Raw genomic sequence first — 17,655 nt, forward strand, 5'->3', positions numbered from 1 at the left:
AATCTCAAACCCGCAGACCGTCATGCGAAAAAAAGGGAGAATAAACGACGCATAATAAAAACATTCACAGTGAAAATTGAGTTAAGATCATGTGCTTCTTACGTGGCAGATTCTTTTAGAGACGTGGATATTTCCTTTTAAAAATGCCAGCGTATTTTTGTCTTGTGAATAGTGAACAGGACTGAGTCTGAGACAGTTCAACATGATAAATACATCGAGTTGCTCTCTTTCAAAGGCCAGCGCCAGTGCGTGCATGCAGCGCAGTCAAAAGCAACCGCATGGGCCAATGAAACTCGATGTTGAGTTTCCCGTCCCATTTTTTCCAGCTCATGAGGAACCGATTTCATTATTCATTATTTTTCAGAAGATGAAAGTTTGACCTTTTGTAACCTTTTAACGCACTTTATTCTGTGGAACTTGAAGCCAGGGAAAAATTAATCATTTTTTTTTGGGGGGGGGCTCCATTTTCATTTTTTTTTGCAATATTTCAGGGGCTCTTTTCAAATGCTACGTTTTTTGTATTTTGAGGAATTAATTAATATTGTATGATTTTTAAAGTTTTTTTTCATGCCTAGAATCTTGGATGTGGGTGTGTTTGTGTGGGTGAGACTGTGAGTTGAACTTGATATAAATGAATTTAATATCTAAATTTTACTCCATCTAATTCCAGTACTTGGCCATGTAATAAAGGCCCACATACCCTTACTTTTCCTGAAGTTCTTTGAAAACGCAGATCTCCACGAAAATTGTATTTCTCTATGGGGGAGTCTAAATTTGGTGAGAATAAACTCATTGATAACTTAAATATACATGACAATGAAGAAATCATCAAACTTCATTGGCAGTTTTGAAAAATATACCCGAAATATAAACTCTGTCTGAAGCAGAAAATCACCATCATTGAGGCCTTTACAGAGCGAATTGTCCCCCAGAGCTCTGGCAGAGAGACAGAGCTCAGACTAGCTAGCACAAGCCCCAATGCTTACGTGGGTGAGTCTCCCGTCGGCCTTGTAACAGATTGAGCTTTGATGATTTTTTTGTCTGATATTTAACTCATCCCCTGGAAAAATAAAACAAATGATTTTTAAGTTATAATTAGCAAATAAGATAAGTTATTTTGGATGAGTACTAGGCCGTATGATAACTCACCAACGCGAGTTTACTAGACTTTGGGATTTATTGAGGTAGCTCAACCATACCTCGAGCGATGTTCGTGCAGGCTCCACCACTTCTACGGTTGTTGAGTGGAGCCTGCACGAACATCCCTCGAGGTATGGTTGAGCATGCAGCGTCATTCCATTCACAAAAAAAGAAAGAAAAGATTTGCAGGTATTTACAAGATATACAAGTAATTGTCTTACTGAAAAGCTTATATTAATGTTTTAAATCAGTTTTGAATCTAGATATCCAAATAGTTTATTTTCAGAATTTGATTTTCAAACGCGGGCCAAATTTCATAACGCGGGCGACGGGAAACTGAACATCGAGTTTTAGCGGCCATATTATCGAATGAAATACAAAAACAGAAGGAAATAATATAGAGATAAACGAGAAGAAAAAATTGACTGTATCATTATCCAGGTATTTATTGCAATTTTGATTACTTTATAGACGAGGTCCCATGGAATTGAATATTGTAATTATGATTGTTGTGAGTCGCATTGTCGACCGACCTGGACTGAAAAACAACATTGCCGTCTGCCGATCCTTGCTGGGCAGCCTGGGCTAGCTAGCGCGCTGAGCTGCGGCTCGCTAGCTCCGAGGCGTTAATTGCGTAATGCTTTCAATTTCGAGATCAGAGCGGACCCATTTCGTGGTACAAAGTCACCCAAAAAACATTTTCTCTCCGAATTTGCAAATTGTAAGTAAATTCACTCTAGGCTAGGTAGTAGTAGACATATATTTTCCTGATTTGAGCCTGTATAGTGTGGGGATTGCAGAAATAATGTTTTTCATTTTTCAAAGATAAATTGACTTGCGGGTTAAAACCCGACGGGTCAGCGGGTCCCGCTTGCAAATTATTGGATTATACGGGACGGTACGGTTCGGGTTTTCACTTGCGGGTTACAACATTAATCAGTGATACCTTGAAATAGCTTATTACATCATTTACTGTATTCTTAAACAACATGATCGGATTTGTACAAAGATTATGAAAAGATTAATAATCCTATAATGTCACTTTTTAGTGGTTGCAAAGTACATTAAGCATCTATCAGATTTTACTGCAGCCATCGAAGACAAAGGTATTTGGAGAATCTTTAAACTTCAAATATTGCCCTAAATTTTCATGATCTCTTATTTTTCATTCCTTTTGTCTTAGATTGCCCCTACCATGGTCTATTGCACATTTGTCTCCGCCCCTTTTATGTTTATTACTGCTACCATGGTGATGATCCCCATGGCAACAGAAGGTCAATACCACAATGCCCTTTCTGATGGTGCCTTTGATGTGAGCTGTATTGGTCTTGCATCTGCAGTAAGTTTAATCTGATAGGTTAAAACTGTAATGATATTTTCAGATGTGTTGATATTCAATTGTTCAATAAATACTCAAAATATCAAAGAAATAATAAGTTTGTACATTAATGTATTATTTATCATTCTTGTATTGTAAAAGTCAAATACTTTTATTGTGTTAAGTTTGCATTGTTGTTTGGAGATAGATTAGCTTCTGTATGAGTAATAATTTTTATTTTATGTTGTATATTTCTCTTTCAAAAGTATTTTCAATGAAAGCTACCTTACCTGTGTATATTCTCTTGTTTTATTAGATCTGGGTTTTTATCATATTTCTCCTGAGAAGAAAAACATCTCATTTCCCTCATCAATTCACAGCCAATCTTATTGTAGCTCAGGTGAGTATTGACAAATTCATTATTTTTTTTTACTTATACTACATATTTTGCTGTTATAGATCATTGACATATTTACTGAATGTTACTTCAAATGTGAATTGAATTGAATTTACTAGAACGTCACTGGCAATTGCCAATATTTTGTTCAAAACAAGTACAAAATAATACAAAACAAATGTACAATTCAAGGAATATAAGCAAATACAATGTGTATTTTACTTTTTTTGGGGGGTATCATTCCAGTTCCTCTTACTTGAATGGTCAGGGGCCCGTTGCAGAAAGAGTTGCAATCATTCGCAACTCTAAAAATCATGCGCAACTTGATTTTCAAGTTGATCAACAGCGCTGATTTTTTACTTGCGTTTAAACGCAACTCTTTCTGCAACGGGCCCCAGGGGCCTGATCAACATAAAATTGATGTGATTATCTGAAATTGAATCAGGGGCCCATCTTACGAAGAGTTACGATTGATCCAATCATTTGCAACTATGGAAAGCCAGCAACATCAACATCTAAAATACATGTTCAAAATATTTTCTAGATAATATATATTCAGACATTCACTGTTTTCTTGACAATTTAGTATGCTTCTCTTTGTTTACCAAGGACATTGAGCAAATTTCCTTTAGGAAAAAATTATGACACTGATGTATTTCCATAGAGTTACGATTGATTGGATCAATCGTGTCTCTTTGTAAGAAGGGGCCCAGATATGGAATGAATAACATTTTGAAGTTAAAGGTTTCCACAATTTTGCAGATTATGTTACATACTCACTTTCTTGTTTGATACATGTCAATGTTTTAATTTTTGCACCATTGATGTTAAACTTTGTTATTAAAGTCAAGTCGACCCTGACAATAAAGTATGTTGAATGCCACTGAAAGAAGGAGGAAATTAGAAGTATGCCGCAGTGAAGTCCTGCATGTGGTAACACACCAGACCAGAATTTGTTGAGTTAATACCAAACAATGTATTTTTTTATTCTTGTACCAGGCTCTTGCTGCATTTGGAGTGATCCTCTGTCACACGATTACCTTCAATACGTACTGGGCTAAAGTCCTTCACTTCATCATCATGTTGACCGGGGTGTTCGGTGCCCGCTGCTGGACGGCAATGGTGGCGCTATCACTCTTCCTTCTACGCTACCGAAGCACCTGCTACGTCATCAAACATCGCTTCTGGTTTTATTTCTATGGATGGGGGTGAGTCTGGTTGATAGATACATGGATATATAGACCAGCCGATTATTTAACTGCATGTACTTTACCCATAAGGGCCTTTGTGTAAACAAGCATGTATTATTAGGCCTACCCAGTTTATTCCTTTGTTTGATTATCTATTTACCTTTCAGATAATATTTACAATATAAACACTATTTCCAGTGTTTTTTAGTGATTAAAAAAAGCCTGATTTGCACCTGCATTTGTAATTTCATTAATCACCTAATGAAACATTTTGTAAAATGTAAGTACAGATACTGGTATCACAGATGATGAACACATTGTTTATTTTTTGGCGTAATCACGCAGATGATGGCCGAGATTACTAAGAATGGAGTATTTACGAATATTGTGTGCAAGATATCAGTGTTTAGCCCGATGTGATGCATGATATTGTTTTTATCACTATAGGTTTGTGTTTTGATTGTTATTTCAGGATTCCAGTGATGACAGTAGGGATTCTTGTTGCTTTGCTTCCATTAGATGATGATGATGTAGATGTCCTATATGAGATAGAAAAACCACAGGTAAAGATCTTTGATAGTGGTGTTGTGAGTTTTGTGGTCCAGTGGATAAGTCTGTGGACTCTGAACCACAAGATACCTAGTTCAAATCCATTAACTTCTTTTGGATAGACATTTATCTACTTCTTCTATACTCAAAACAGGCAAGGTTAATAACAGGTTAATGGTAGGGATTTAAGGTTTGAAATGTTTGTGTGCTTTCTAATGACTTGTCTTGTAAAATCCAGGCTGGTAAATTTGAAGTCCATTTGTAAGCTCGTATAGACCTTGAGATGAAAGTGTGATATGTGCTCTTCAAATCTTAAATACCTGTATAATTAGCATTTTTTTGTTAAATTAACCCTAAAAAGACGGGGGGGGCTGATTCAGCCCCCCCTCGACATTTTTCGCGATAAATCCGCCGCGCGAAATTTTTTGACCGCGTCGCTCACTGACTTTTTACTTTCAAGTCTGGCGCAACTTTTGAGACCAAAATTGTGACCCCCGGGTACGCAGTTCCGAAATTACACAACATTTTGTAAGTGCATGCAGACCCAAAATTACTCAAAAACGTGAATTTGTGTACAAATCCAATGCAAATAGTGTTTTTAGCCAAAATTCATAAATACATCATTATTTTTCCTTTTACTGCTTAAAATCAATTAATTTTATCTTTTTTATGGTCAAAATAAAGTCCCCAACAATTTCCATTGAAAAAACAATAAAAAACTAAAAGTTGAAAAACAAAGAAATACATAAGAAATTTAGAAAACAATAAAATACATAAGAAAATAAATGGGATGTTGAATTTTTTAGATGCCTATCTAGAGTATGTGCAACAAAAATTAGCATTTTAAGGGCATTATTTTATTAATTAGAGTGAACTTATGATTTTGAGCAATGAGATTTTTCGCAGAATTTGAAATTACAGTTTTGTAGATAATGCCATGGGTAATGCGCATGCCAATTTTCGTCGCGATCGACGGCCGAGATCATAAGGGGGGCATGAATCAGCCCCCCCCCCAGTCTCCTTAGTCATCGAAATAGCCCAGTCTATTTAGGGTTAAGAAACTCCCGTTGCAAGACATTTGTATTTGCTTGTAAGCCAATATGAAGTAGCAATGTGCGTCGTAAGTTTTGCAATTAATTTGAAAATTGCAATGTATTTTAAAAAGTTGAGGAGGGGAGGTATCACAAGAAATATGCAATTAAGTGCATGTCAATCAAGTTTCCAAAATCAATCACAAGTTTTTGGCTTTCTTTTTCTCTCTTGTCTCCAGCTTATTGCCAGTATCATCATCCTCATTCTCAACCTGGTGTTGATATTGGTATCTCTGATTGGATTGCATCGATGGGACCGTTTCCGTCGTCAAGGTTACCAACCCATCATGGGTAACGACTCCGAGGAGAGCGAGAATGAAACCAGGACCAATGGTCATCTGAGCACCAAGCAAGCTCTTCTTAAAGAAGGTATAGTGTTGGTGGTCCCCCAGGGAATTCTGCAACCAATACACAACAATGAAATGTTTAAGTTGGTTAAAATAGTTATTTATTTTTCTGACATATCAGATCGATCAATGTGATCTTATGTACCAGGTTGAAAGCCCTAAATTGTATTTACAATATAGTTAACTTAAACAAATTTATGTTAATGAAACATTGAGGAATCAAATCAAGATATGAAGCATTGAAAATGAAATACAATAAATTGATTCGCAATAATCATCATATTGCAGGTGTATTGTCTTTAAAAATAATTTTAGATCATTTTAAAGATTAATGAGACATCCCTGCTACTTTACAAGTTATAGAGTTTTTTTGAAGCATGCAATTAAGTGATTAATATGGTGATCTTTAATGTAACCGATGCTCTTTTATCACTGAATATAAAGTGAATGTAAATTGAATATAAACATGTTTACAATATCTTCAGTCCCAGACAAGAATTCTCACGACTCACCCACACTCCTCTGCGACGATTCTTTGTCATCCTCCTCTACATCCTCATCATCACCAATCCACCTTGCCGACATCGAGGACCTCACCAGTCTCAACGCTGCCATCGGTCGTCAGATGTGCAGCCGCCATTTTGGCTGTTCCCGCTACCAGAGCGGCGAGTGCCGTCGTCTGCTGCTGAAGAGGAGCATGGTGGAGATAAGTCGGCAGGAAGAGGAGGATGCGGTGCTCTTGAACGAAGCCGAGAGGCATCAGCTTGGCCGTCATATCTTGCTGCTGTACTTCCTCATGTTATCGATGGTTGTGGTAAGTTCTTCCAAGTTCAGGGATAATAATAATAATATAGGGTATTTATATTGCGCACGTATCCACCTTGTTAGGTGCTCAAGGCACTCCTATATTACCCGGCTAAGCTAGGCGTTCATAGCGCACACAGCTTTTTAAGGAATTACTTCCTACCGGTACCCATTTACCTCACCTGGGTTGAGTGCAGCACATTGTGGATCAGTTTCTTGCTGAAGGAAATTACTCCATGGCTGGGATTTGAACCCACGACCCTCTGTTTCAAAGTCTGAAGACTAATCCACTGGGCCACAACGCTCCACAGGGATGTCAGTTTTCAGGCAAAAGCCTGAATTCAGGCTCTGGCAATTTATTTTCAGGCCATAGTTTTAGCATTTTTGTGTACAAAATATGGTATTCTATGTGATTTTCAGGCCCTTTGATCAATTCCAACTGGCATCCCTATGAGTTAGTGACTTTCGATTTGAACTCACCAGAGTACCTAAGATTCTCAAGGTACTTGGGCCCTGTTGCTATCAATGGTAACTTAGAGGGAAATCTTGATATTGATTGGCTGTCAAGCATCATCACCATGGTTACTGGTAGAGTTTGAAAATAATGCAAGCTTAACAACTCGGGTTACTGAAAATATGAAAATAGGTTTTACACTGATGTTTAATGGGAGTTATTGTTGCATGAACAGGTATCGTAGAATACTGGACCTTCTTTGTCATTACAACAGTATATCTAGGGTTTTTCTGGAAGTGGATTGGATCTAGTCAGTTAAGGGTCATCTTGGAATTGTTCCCTCTCAGCTACATCTTGAATTATATAGTGTATGTGGCTTTCTTTGCCTTTACTACAGTAATATTTTCATTCTCTGTTTTATTTTTGTTTTTCTATTTCCTGCAGGCTGTATCCCTGTGTTTCTGGAAGCTGATTGGTTCAACTCAATCAGGGATCTTCTTAGAATTGTCATTCCTTGATTGCATCCTGAATTACGGCCAAGGATTCATTGTTTTGGCTATCTTTGGCTTTGACACAGAGAATGTCATCATGCCAGTCATTAGATTGTAAGTATACCCTGATTAGATAAATGCTCTTTCGTCTCAAGTTATTCAATTTCTTTTCTTTCCTTGTATCTTGTTGATATTTGTGTATTCATTTTGTTCACTCTCTTTCACTTATAATTCTGAATTTTCAAAGTTGACAGTTTTAACAATTTATTTTTAACAATCTTAACAAATTTATTCCTATTTTTTCAGCTTATTTCATATCTTTTATTGATTATGATCATAACACTCTTACACGTTGTGCTGCACTCGACCCAGGTGAGGTAAGTGGGTACCTGGCAGGAATTTATTCCTTGAAATGCCACCGCGCTGTAAAAGGCTGCGGGGCTAAAGCCAGGGTAATAATATCCAATTAAGCGCATAGGGACGCATTTGGCAGTGATATGCGCAATATAAGCATGTTGGTATTATTATTATTATTACACATGCATTCAGTCCTGATATTTATGACTCTTGCATATTTATTCTATTTTTTCCTTTGTCTTAATTTGGTATTGTAAGTCAATCCTTTCAAAACAGATTTTTAATTGGACTGACCTGAATTATTACACAATTAAGAATCAGTTTAGAGTGCTATGAAAATCATGTTCTTGTCAAAATGATCCAATAATGAGTTTTGCAACTAATCAAATACATGTAAATATCACGTTTTTGTGCAATATTATCTGTTTACTTTGCAAATTGACTTCCATCGAGTGCCTAGAATCTGAAAATGAAACTAAAAAGTGGAGAAGTAGTGCATGCATTATCAACCTGTGCATCTAGTATCATAATGACTGAGATTTCATGATTAGTCTTATGTTCTACCTAAAAAAAAATATAGGTTAAATGAAAACCCGATCAGGATAGCATACACAAGTACCTTGGTTAAAATGTGTTATGTTTGTGCTAATTAGGTTGGATATACTTACTATCCTCCAATCAATCTAGTTTATAATTTCACTATGTTGCATTACCATTAACACACTTTGGTTGATAGTTATAGCTATAAACTCAAAAGCAGGTCATATTTAATCTCATAGATTCTTTTATCAATGCATGATTCATTAATTACTTTAACCCCCTTTATCAGACTTGAATCATAAATTCAGACATGTCTTGCGATTTTCCTGCCTGTTTTAATAGCAGAGCTTGACGCTCAATTTCTATGTTATACTTCAATTTGTAACAGCAATTTGTAATATCTAACATTTCTTCTGTATTTGCACTACTTTTCTATTTTTTCTGCATCTTTGAAAACTAATTTATAAAATCTTTGATCACCAGGACAAGGAGATGCCGTAAACCTTTAAAGAAGAGGTATTGAAAGCAATGCTTTGTGTATGGTTATATAATTCATGTCATGCTTGGCTTTAATAGTTTAAATCTATTATCATTATGGTAAAATAAAATGTCCCAGGGTAAAACTTGATATTTTTGGTGCAGGGGCCTTTTTTCTATTTTCATTGAATGGAACAACATTTTATGGGGGCTCCTTTGCAATTTCATGAGCACATTTGTACAAAAGAGGCAAATCATCACTTTAAGCCTCTCTGTTGTTACCCTGATAAATATTTATAGAATACTTAAACCTATCTTTTGAACCTATTTACATGTAGTATCTTAAGACAGTCAATACTAAAAACAAGAGATTTTCTTTTACCAATTTGAGAACATTAATCACACACCAAGTTTGACGGAATAAAATGCTTCTAGAAAACACGTGTGAGCCTAAATGTTTGAATGACAAGATATATGACCAGAAGACTAAGTCAGAAAAGGTGACCAAGATATATAACTTGGGAGTTTTCATGTTGCTAATGTGCAAATTTTGCAGTTTGATTAAAACAGGTTAAAAAATACTGTTACTTCTAAAGGGCAGTTGAAAACGTGTAGTTGCTCCATATGAATATATACATGTATTCTGTATCTATGTAAATACGCAATATTACCCACAAGTACAAGTCTGCTTTTGTTAGTACACCTTAGTCACTAGTTGTAAAACTTGGGCTCAAGTTGCACTTTTTATTTTGTTTTGTATTCTAGCTTTCTTTGAAAGACTTTTTTTGCCGACATATTCACCAAATAGTTTAGTTCTGTTTTATCAGTGTTATCATCCTTTTCTTATATTTTATTGATTTTCTGCACCTGCTTGCCATAAAAGTAGTTCTCACTGGTAGATATTCACCATTTGATTCAAAGTTATATTGTTATTTTGATAAATATGTCCTCAAAGCTGTTAATAGTGCACTTGTTAGAATACCATGGCAAAAGTATTATCATGCTTCAAAATATGGAAACGATAGTAAGCGATCACAAACTTTGCATGGTTTTTCCCCTTCGTTCCATGCGGTATTATTCAATGGATACCATAAAATCATTTCATGAATGGCAATATTTAATTGTAAATATCTGATCATACAATATATCATTCGTTTAACAAATTTTCGGCATTACTCCTATTTGTTTAAGATCAGTATGCTCGATCTGTAATGAAAATCATAAGATCAGTATGCTCGATCTGTATGAAAATCATAAATCATAAGTCAGAAAAAATTGGAACCAGTGGGAACCAGAATAGCCTGGTGGTTGAGTCGCTGCCCGGAAAGCAGTAGATGGCAGGTTCGAATCCCACTGGTTCCAATTTTTTCTGACTTATGATTTTCATACAGATTGAGCATACTGATCTTATGATTTTCATTACAGATCGAGCATACTGATCTTAAACAAATAGGAGTAATGCCGAAAATTTGTTAAACAAATTATAATTTCCTCCTATAAAAGCCTCTTAATTTACAATATATCATTCATTTAGAAATAATCCTATTCCCAGACCTTAACCTTATCATGAGAATTATTTCATGCCATGAACATGAATGAATTAACAAAGCTTCCAACGTCCCAATATACACTGTAATTGTTTAGGCTGATTCTTGGATCAGCACCACAATACAGTCTTAGTTTCATTTATCAATTACTACAGACCAAGCAGGGCTTTGCGCTCATCCACTTCTGGCTACCTTAAAAGTTGAAAAAAACTTTGTGGGAAGATCATTTGCTTTTGCATGTCCCACTTGGTGGTATAGCCATCCTGAAGACATGAAAAATGTATCTAAGTCGCGACTTTTTTATTAAACTCTTAGCTCTTTATGCGCCTTTAGCACTCTACAGAGTGGATATGGCGCTTTATAAGTCACATTCTTATTATTATTTGATGTAGATACAAGTGTGAAGATCATTTTTTTTAATAGCTTACATTCTTTGAAAAGTTATATTCCGCCTTTGGTTCCTTGGGTTATTTGTCAACACACAACAATTTTCTGGACTTTGATGGTTCATTTTCATCAATTTCAAAGGTTTTTATTGATGTTTTCTTGGAAATTGTATTCAACTTAATATTTAGTTTAGTAGGTGTTCAGCAAATTTCATTTAGTTTGCAGGAAGTTTGGTTGAAAAAAATCATGGAAAATTTCATTGAAAAATAAGCATGATCAATTATTTGGCTTTTAAAATATCAGATTTATAAAAGACTTCAATTCAAAGTCCGTCAACACTCCTTTTGGATGATTTACCAGTATTTGTTAACAACCTTTATAACTTTGCTGCAGCTGCTTCCAAGAAAATAGATAATGTTTACAAGCAAATCAACTATTCTCTATAATGAGAAAGGAGACAGAATTAAATGTTTTATTCAAGGGATGAAGTTGAATCTACATGTAAATGCTGCTGAATTGTTTTAAATTATCTCATCCAGCTCATCCAAAAGTTTTATTTAAAAGAACTGAAACTATTTGAACACAAGTGACACATGCACACATCTGGGTCCCGTAACACCAAGTTTAGCTATTAATCGTATGCTTGATTTTCACGATCAATTGAACATTGCAGTCAGAGCAATCAATCCTTTAAAAAAAGTTGTATTATCATTGCTAAGCTTTGTGTTACGGGCTGCTGGTCCGTTGAACATCAAGTTGCATTTAATTTTTGGCTTTGCATTATTTGATTACAAATATTCATTCTTCAATGGACCCTAGAACTGGCAATGGTGATAGCTTGTCTAGAATGGTAAAGGAAGCAGGAGTGGATCCAGGATTTTCCAAAATGGAGGGCACATTTTCCAGAGAAAAATTTGACAAGCAAAAAAAAGGGGGGGGGGTTCACCCAAATTTTAAGGTTATTTCATCCATAGAAAATTAGACAAGCAAAATAAGGGGTTTCATCCAAAATTTTTAAGGTCATTCCTTCTATGCAAAATTTGACAAAAAAAGTCCTAGTTTTCAAAGGGAGGGGGGCACACTTGTGTAAGAACGGCAAATTTACATTAAAAATTTTGATTATGCCTCTCAAAAAGGTGGGGGCACGGGCCAGATGTGCCCCCCCCCCCCTGGATCCGCTAGTGAAAGGAAGTTTACATTGTAAAACAATCCCCATAGGAGTGTGCTTTAAATTTTTATCAGCAAAAAAAGACATGTATATAATCGCTTCATTCCATCATATCAAAACAAAAATGTACAAATGAACAGATATGCATATCCATGTAAATCATTAGAGAGAAAATACATTGATTCATGTCAAGATTCTTGCTCAATTCATGATGTTTTTTGAAGATCAATATATAGTATATTCTTATTTGTGGATGTAACCATTATTTTCTCATTTTTCACCTCCTCCCTCCCCCTTTCCTGATCTCTCTCTGTCTTATATCTCTCTTTTTTTCTGCCCCTCCCTCCCCCTTTCTCTAATCTTTCTCTCTCCTCCTCTCTCTCCCTTCCTCTCACTCTCTCTCAAATCTTTATCAAATAGGATAAGGAAATGTATCTATGGTACTGAGAAAGTTCGTCTACCCCGCAAAAACTCCCTCAGTCCAGAAGTTATGCAAACTTGTGAACAGTTTACGACCCACCACCTTGCGCGATGTCGGGATGTCATTGTTGCAGATAGAAAGTAAGTATTAGAGCTTTTTGAGAGGCATTTGTACATTTTTGTTTAAATAAGAGTACCGAGCAGGATTTCTCAACTTTCTTGCTTGAATGTTTCAGCCCTTAACAGTATTTCTGTTGAGACTTTTTAGATGGAACAAAATGCCTGCAACCACGTGACAGGATTAGAACGTTACAGTTCATTAAATTCTAGCAAGGAAATTGAGATATACTGCTCGGTACTCTTAAATTTAAAATGTAGATCAAGATAAAGAAAATATAGGTCTTAAAAAGGTTTGATATTTGTAGTCTTTGATTGCACTAAATGTCTTATGTACCAGTATTTCTTTAGTTTAGTTGTCCTCTGGTCTCCACTGGAAAATGAAATAAAAATTATTTGAAAAAAACAATGACTTGGCTTAAGTTTGCTTAACTCATACCATGAGCAACCCAACCCTGGATTGTGTGTTTACTTGATAAGGTCACACTGTTTTCTTCATTTATTTCCTTCAGAAAAGTCTGAATTTTGCAGTGATTTTTTTTTTCTTCATGTTTCTTTTTTTTCATTCTTCCTTTCAAGGTATCATTTGCGGACGTACAAGAATGTTTTCCGTGGGTCAGACCTTGTTGATTGGCTCTTGGAGGTCGGTCTTGCCGAGGGTCGCATCGAGGCTTCCAACTATGCAACGCGCCTTCTGCTTGGACGCATCCTAGAACACACCCACCAGGAACATCATTTCCATGACAACGGACTATTCTTTAGATTCATTGAGGATGAAGAACAGGGTGGAGGGATCAGAGGTGACATGGAGGAGAATGGCAATGATAATGGTGTAGAAGATCAGCAAAGAACAGTATCGTCATGACATCGGAAGCGTTCCACACAAGATGAATAAATCAGACATTTTTCTTGAGAGACATCTTTGTGAAGCGCAGCACAATTCTAGTTTATTCTAGTTTTTTTGTGTGTAAAATATCCAGATTGTTGAAAGAGCTAAGCTCTTCTAGGAGGTTGTAAAATTTAGACGTCGACAGAGGAATTCAAGAGAAAGTAGAGACGTGGTCTCACACTATTTACCTGTTTGGGGATGACTTAGTAGATCACCCCTGAACAATGCTTCATATGCTAGACAAGAGTAGGACTGAAGGAGATGGAAAGGGGTGGAGTATAATAGCAAGAAAAACAATTAGTGTGATCTTCTATGAGATACTTCAAGCTTTTCATGATCTCAGCATGTGGAAAGACTGTAGAATAGCAAAGAACAATGCTTACTACTTATTCTGGAGGTATCCATGGTTGCATTTAAAAGAATGTAGGGGCTTGACAGTACAGCATGTATCTGTGCATACATTGTGTGCGGGAATGACTGATTGAATCCAATGACCAGGGTAATAACGTATCTGTAAAATGCTTAGACACGTCGTTCTGATGTATTAAGCGCTATATGAAAGCAGAATATTATTATTATCTCAGTTGCCGTGTTTTTCTTCCTGAAGTGGACCACCCTAAGTCAACGTTGTTGCAATTACATGTGCGGTCTTACCTTCTTCGAGTGAAATTAAATACAAGGTGTACCTTGACACTTCTTTATTGAATGCTGTCATAATTGAAATTCATACACATTTGTATAGTAACTTGAAATATGTGGGATTGAAAATGTACACCATATTAATGTTTTATGGGAATTTATTTCTCTGTATGACTATTTTATAATAATACATTACACTGAATTCCATGTGATTAAGATATTAAAAATATCCATGATAATTCCTATGATTGTGAGAAAATAACAGGAGAGTCAAAAGGAGCCTAAGCTTTTGATCCTAGCAGAATCTTCGTCGGAGGCAAAATGACCAATGCTAGAAGGAAAGATTTTAGATGTGAAACGTATAATTTGTGTCCCAATTCTATGTAGCGCTAAAATGTTTATTGCAATTAAAGAAAAAAATTATAGGATTAAGAAATGAGAGTGATATGCTATTGAAAAATTGGATTCCATGTGTGTGATTCAAATATTTGTGCAATTAGTAGGTGGTTTTAAATATCTCGGCATGCTCTTCAATTTGTATTTTGAGTAATAGTGTCTGAAAGATAAAAAGTCCTCAATACTAGAAGGAAACATTTTAGTTATAAAACATAATTTGTGTCCCAATTCTCCATCGCACTAAAATGTTTATTGCAATTAAAGAAAAAAATATGCTGATTTTCTTTGTGATTATGCAGTCAACAGCAAAGATCTTTTAGGCATCATTTACTTGATAAAGGGTCTATAGGGGCAAGCTATAATCACTACATTGTTCAAATTAACAATAAATGTAGTGAACTACGTTATTCGAAAATGCAAATTGAAAAAAAAAGAGATAAATTTTACATTATTCATTCAATCTGATTAAAGTTAAATACATTTTTTGCATAATATTCAGATAATGTAAAATGGGACATCAAATCATTGTCATTTTGAAGAATGTAAGCTGACCTTTGTGAAATCTTGTCTGAAGGCTTTTGTCACAATGGATAGAAAAATACCTGAATTTTCTAAATACATGTATGAAATGCATGTAACATCTTCCATGTAGTAGAAACTGACTTGGCAATTTTCTTGTTAATGCAAATTATTATTTGATACAAGTTTGTTATTTAGAAATTTTTTTTTTTTTCCTAAAAGGAATAGAATACCTTTCTTAATCACTTTTGAAATGGGAAGATTAGTTTGTCAGTATTCAAAAAGAAGCTCAATCCGATACATGTGATGTGTGCTCTTTATGAAATGAAACTCACACTACACACTAGTAAGACTTGCAATGAATAATGGAATGAGCTCAATGCAATATTTATTTTCCTGCAATTATTTTGAGGTCATGAGATCTCTGATTCGTATTTATTTGTATTTTTTGTAAAAAACAAATTACATTTATTTTAAACCAAAGAGTTGTTAGGTATCGTATATGCTATTGTTAAAGTAAGTTTGGTGATAGTAGAAATGTTTGTATGAAGTTCCTGAGATTTGATATTTGAGGTGGCATTAGTTCCATTTTCTTTTTCTTTTCAAAGAACTGTTCATGTATTGTAATGCACTATGGTTCTTCATGTTCCTCTAAACTATTTATTATTATTATTTATTATGGGTTTTGTTTATTCTGGATAATCTTTGAACAAAGATTCAAAATTCAGTTGTTAACAGGTTAAAAAATGATATTGCTGTATTTATGTAATACCATGATGCCTTTGTTATTTACTCTTGGAACCAGGGCCTTGTAGCATGTAGTTTAGCCATTGATCGTTTGTCTGATTTCAGCCATTGATTGCATTGACAATTGTGTACTGGCGAGTTGAAAAATTAAATCTTTAACCCTATTTGGCGTTCAACATTTAAAGGACAAGTCCACCCCAACAAAAACTTGATTTGAATAAAAAGAGAAAAATTCAATGAGCATAACATTGAAAATTTCATCAAAATCGGATGTAAAATAAGAAAGTTATGACGTTTTAAAGTTTCGCTTCATTTCACAAAACAGTAAATGAACGAGCCAGTTACATCCAAATGAAAGAGTCGATGATGTCACTCACTATTTCTTTTGTTTTTTATTTGAAATATGAAATATTTTTATTTTCTCGTCATTGTCATGTGAAATGAAGTTTCATTCCTCCCTGAACACGTGGGATTCCATTATTTTAACATTTTGTGCTTCAGGCAAGGAGGTCCTAATCATCAAATTCATAAAAATTGAAATATTGTATAATTCAAACAATAAAAAACAAAAGAAATTGTGAGTGAGTGACATCGACTCTCTCATTTGGATGTAACTGGCTCGTTCATATAACTATTTTGTAAAAAATAAGCGAAACTTTGAAATGTCATAACTTTTATTGTTTTACATCCGATTTTGATGAAATCTTCAGCATTGTGCTTTTCTGATTTTTCTCTATTGATTCAAATCAACATTTTTCTATGGTGGACTTGACCTTTAAGGGATAGAGCCAAGTTGATCTGGGGCTGCACATTGGCTGCCGGGCCCACAATCAATTAGGCAAAATGAATTTTCTGAATATTTCTATTCTCAAGATTTCTTTTCCAAACAATGAAATAAGGAAATAAGGATTATAATTTTTCACTTTTTTCAAGAGGAAGTGAGCTCCAAGAAAAGCTATACTTTGAATGCATTGCGTTAGGTCGACCGATCACTCAGGATTAACAAGCAGCAGCTACATCACGATGAAGGCATAATTTATGTGCATATATTACGAAATGCACATATTGATGAGATCTTTTATGTTAATTTGCCGTGATCAAAAATTTGTTGACCACTGAATCCTCCAAATTCATGTAGGTCTTTTATGGTGATGATGAGGAGCATTTGTATTGAAAGCATTTATCAGTAACAAACTTTATATACAGACCAATGTGCATTATACTGTGTTAAAGCGAGTTAATCTACATGTACATCCACTGTTACCGAGGTCATGTTATTATTTTTACGCCTTGGCCAGGAGCATTATGTGTATGATTTCAGCTTATCCGTCCCTTTTTATTGTAGCTATAGAAAAAAAAAAGAATTGCTTGATGAACGTCAATTTCAAACTTGGGTCGTGCATGCAAATTAGAAAGAAAATGATCAGATTTTTTACTGATGAACTCCAAGGTTAAAAAGAATATCTGAACTTGGTAATGATTGAAATGGGTCAGAAAATTTTGCAAGCTTGGCCCGATTGCATTAAAAAGTACTGGTTACTTAGCTTTCCGGTGTTAACTACTATGTTAACGATGATAAACAGCTTATCAAAATAGATCAAGGCTTCCATGTGAGTAACTAGAGCATGGCAAGTTTTACCATGATGGTAACCTTTATGCAATGGTGCCCAG

At 35.2% G+C, this 17,655-nt stretch overlaps 1 protein-coding gene across 1 annotated transcript in view; it reads left to right on the top strand.

The window, feature by feature from the left end:
• The window catches only part of LOC121426114 (integral membrane protein GPR155-like), a 51,983-nt gene extending 37,772 nt beyond the window's left edge, over positions 1–14,211 (top strand). The window contains exons 8-16 of the mRNA XM_041622282.1: positions 2,324–2,479; positions 2,775–2,858; positions 3,855–4,063; positions 4,518–4,608; positions 5,865–6,054; positions 6,518–6,846; positions 7,735–7,895; positions 12,678–12,818; positions 13,374–14,211. Of these exons, the coding sequence (XP_041478216.1) occupies positions 2,324–2,479; positions 2,775–2,858; positions 3,855–4,063; positions 4,518–4,608; positions 5,865–6,054; positions 6,518–6,846; positions 7,735–7,895; positions 12,678–12,818; positions 13,374–13,659 (1,647 nt within the window). The 3' untranslated portion in view covers positions 13,660–14,211. The remainder of the gene's footprint in view (positions 1–2,323; positions 2,480–2,774; positions 2,859–3,854; positions 4,064–4,517; positions 4,609–5,864; positions 6,055–6,517; positions 6,847–7,734; positions 7,896–12,677; positions 12,819–13,373) is intronic.
• The last annotated feature ends 3,444 nt before the right edge of the window (positions 14,212–17,655 follow it).

Source organism: Lytechinus variegatus, chromosome 13 (genome assembly GCF_018143015.1).
Source record: "Lytechinus variegatus isolate NC3 chromosome 13, Lvar_3.0, whole genome shotgun sequence".
Lineage (NCBI taxonomy): Eukaryota > Metazoa > Echinodermata > Echinoidea > Temnopleuroida > Toxopneustidae > Lytechinus > Lytechinus variegatus.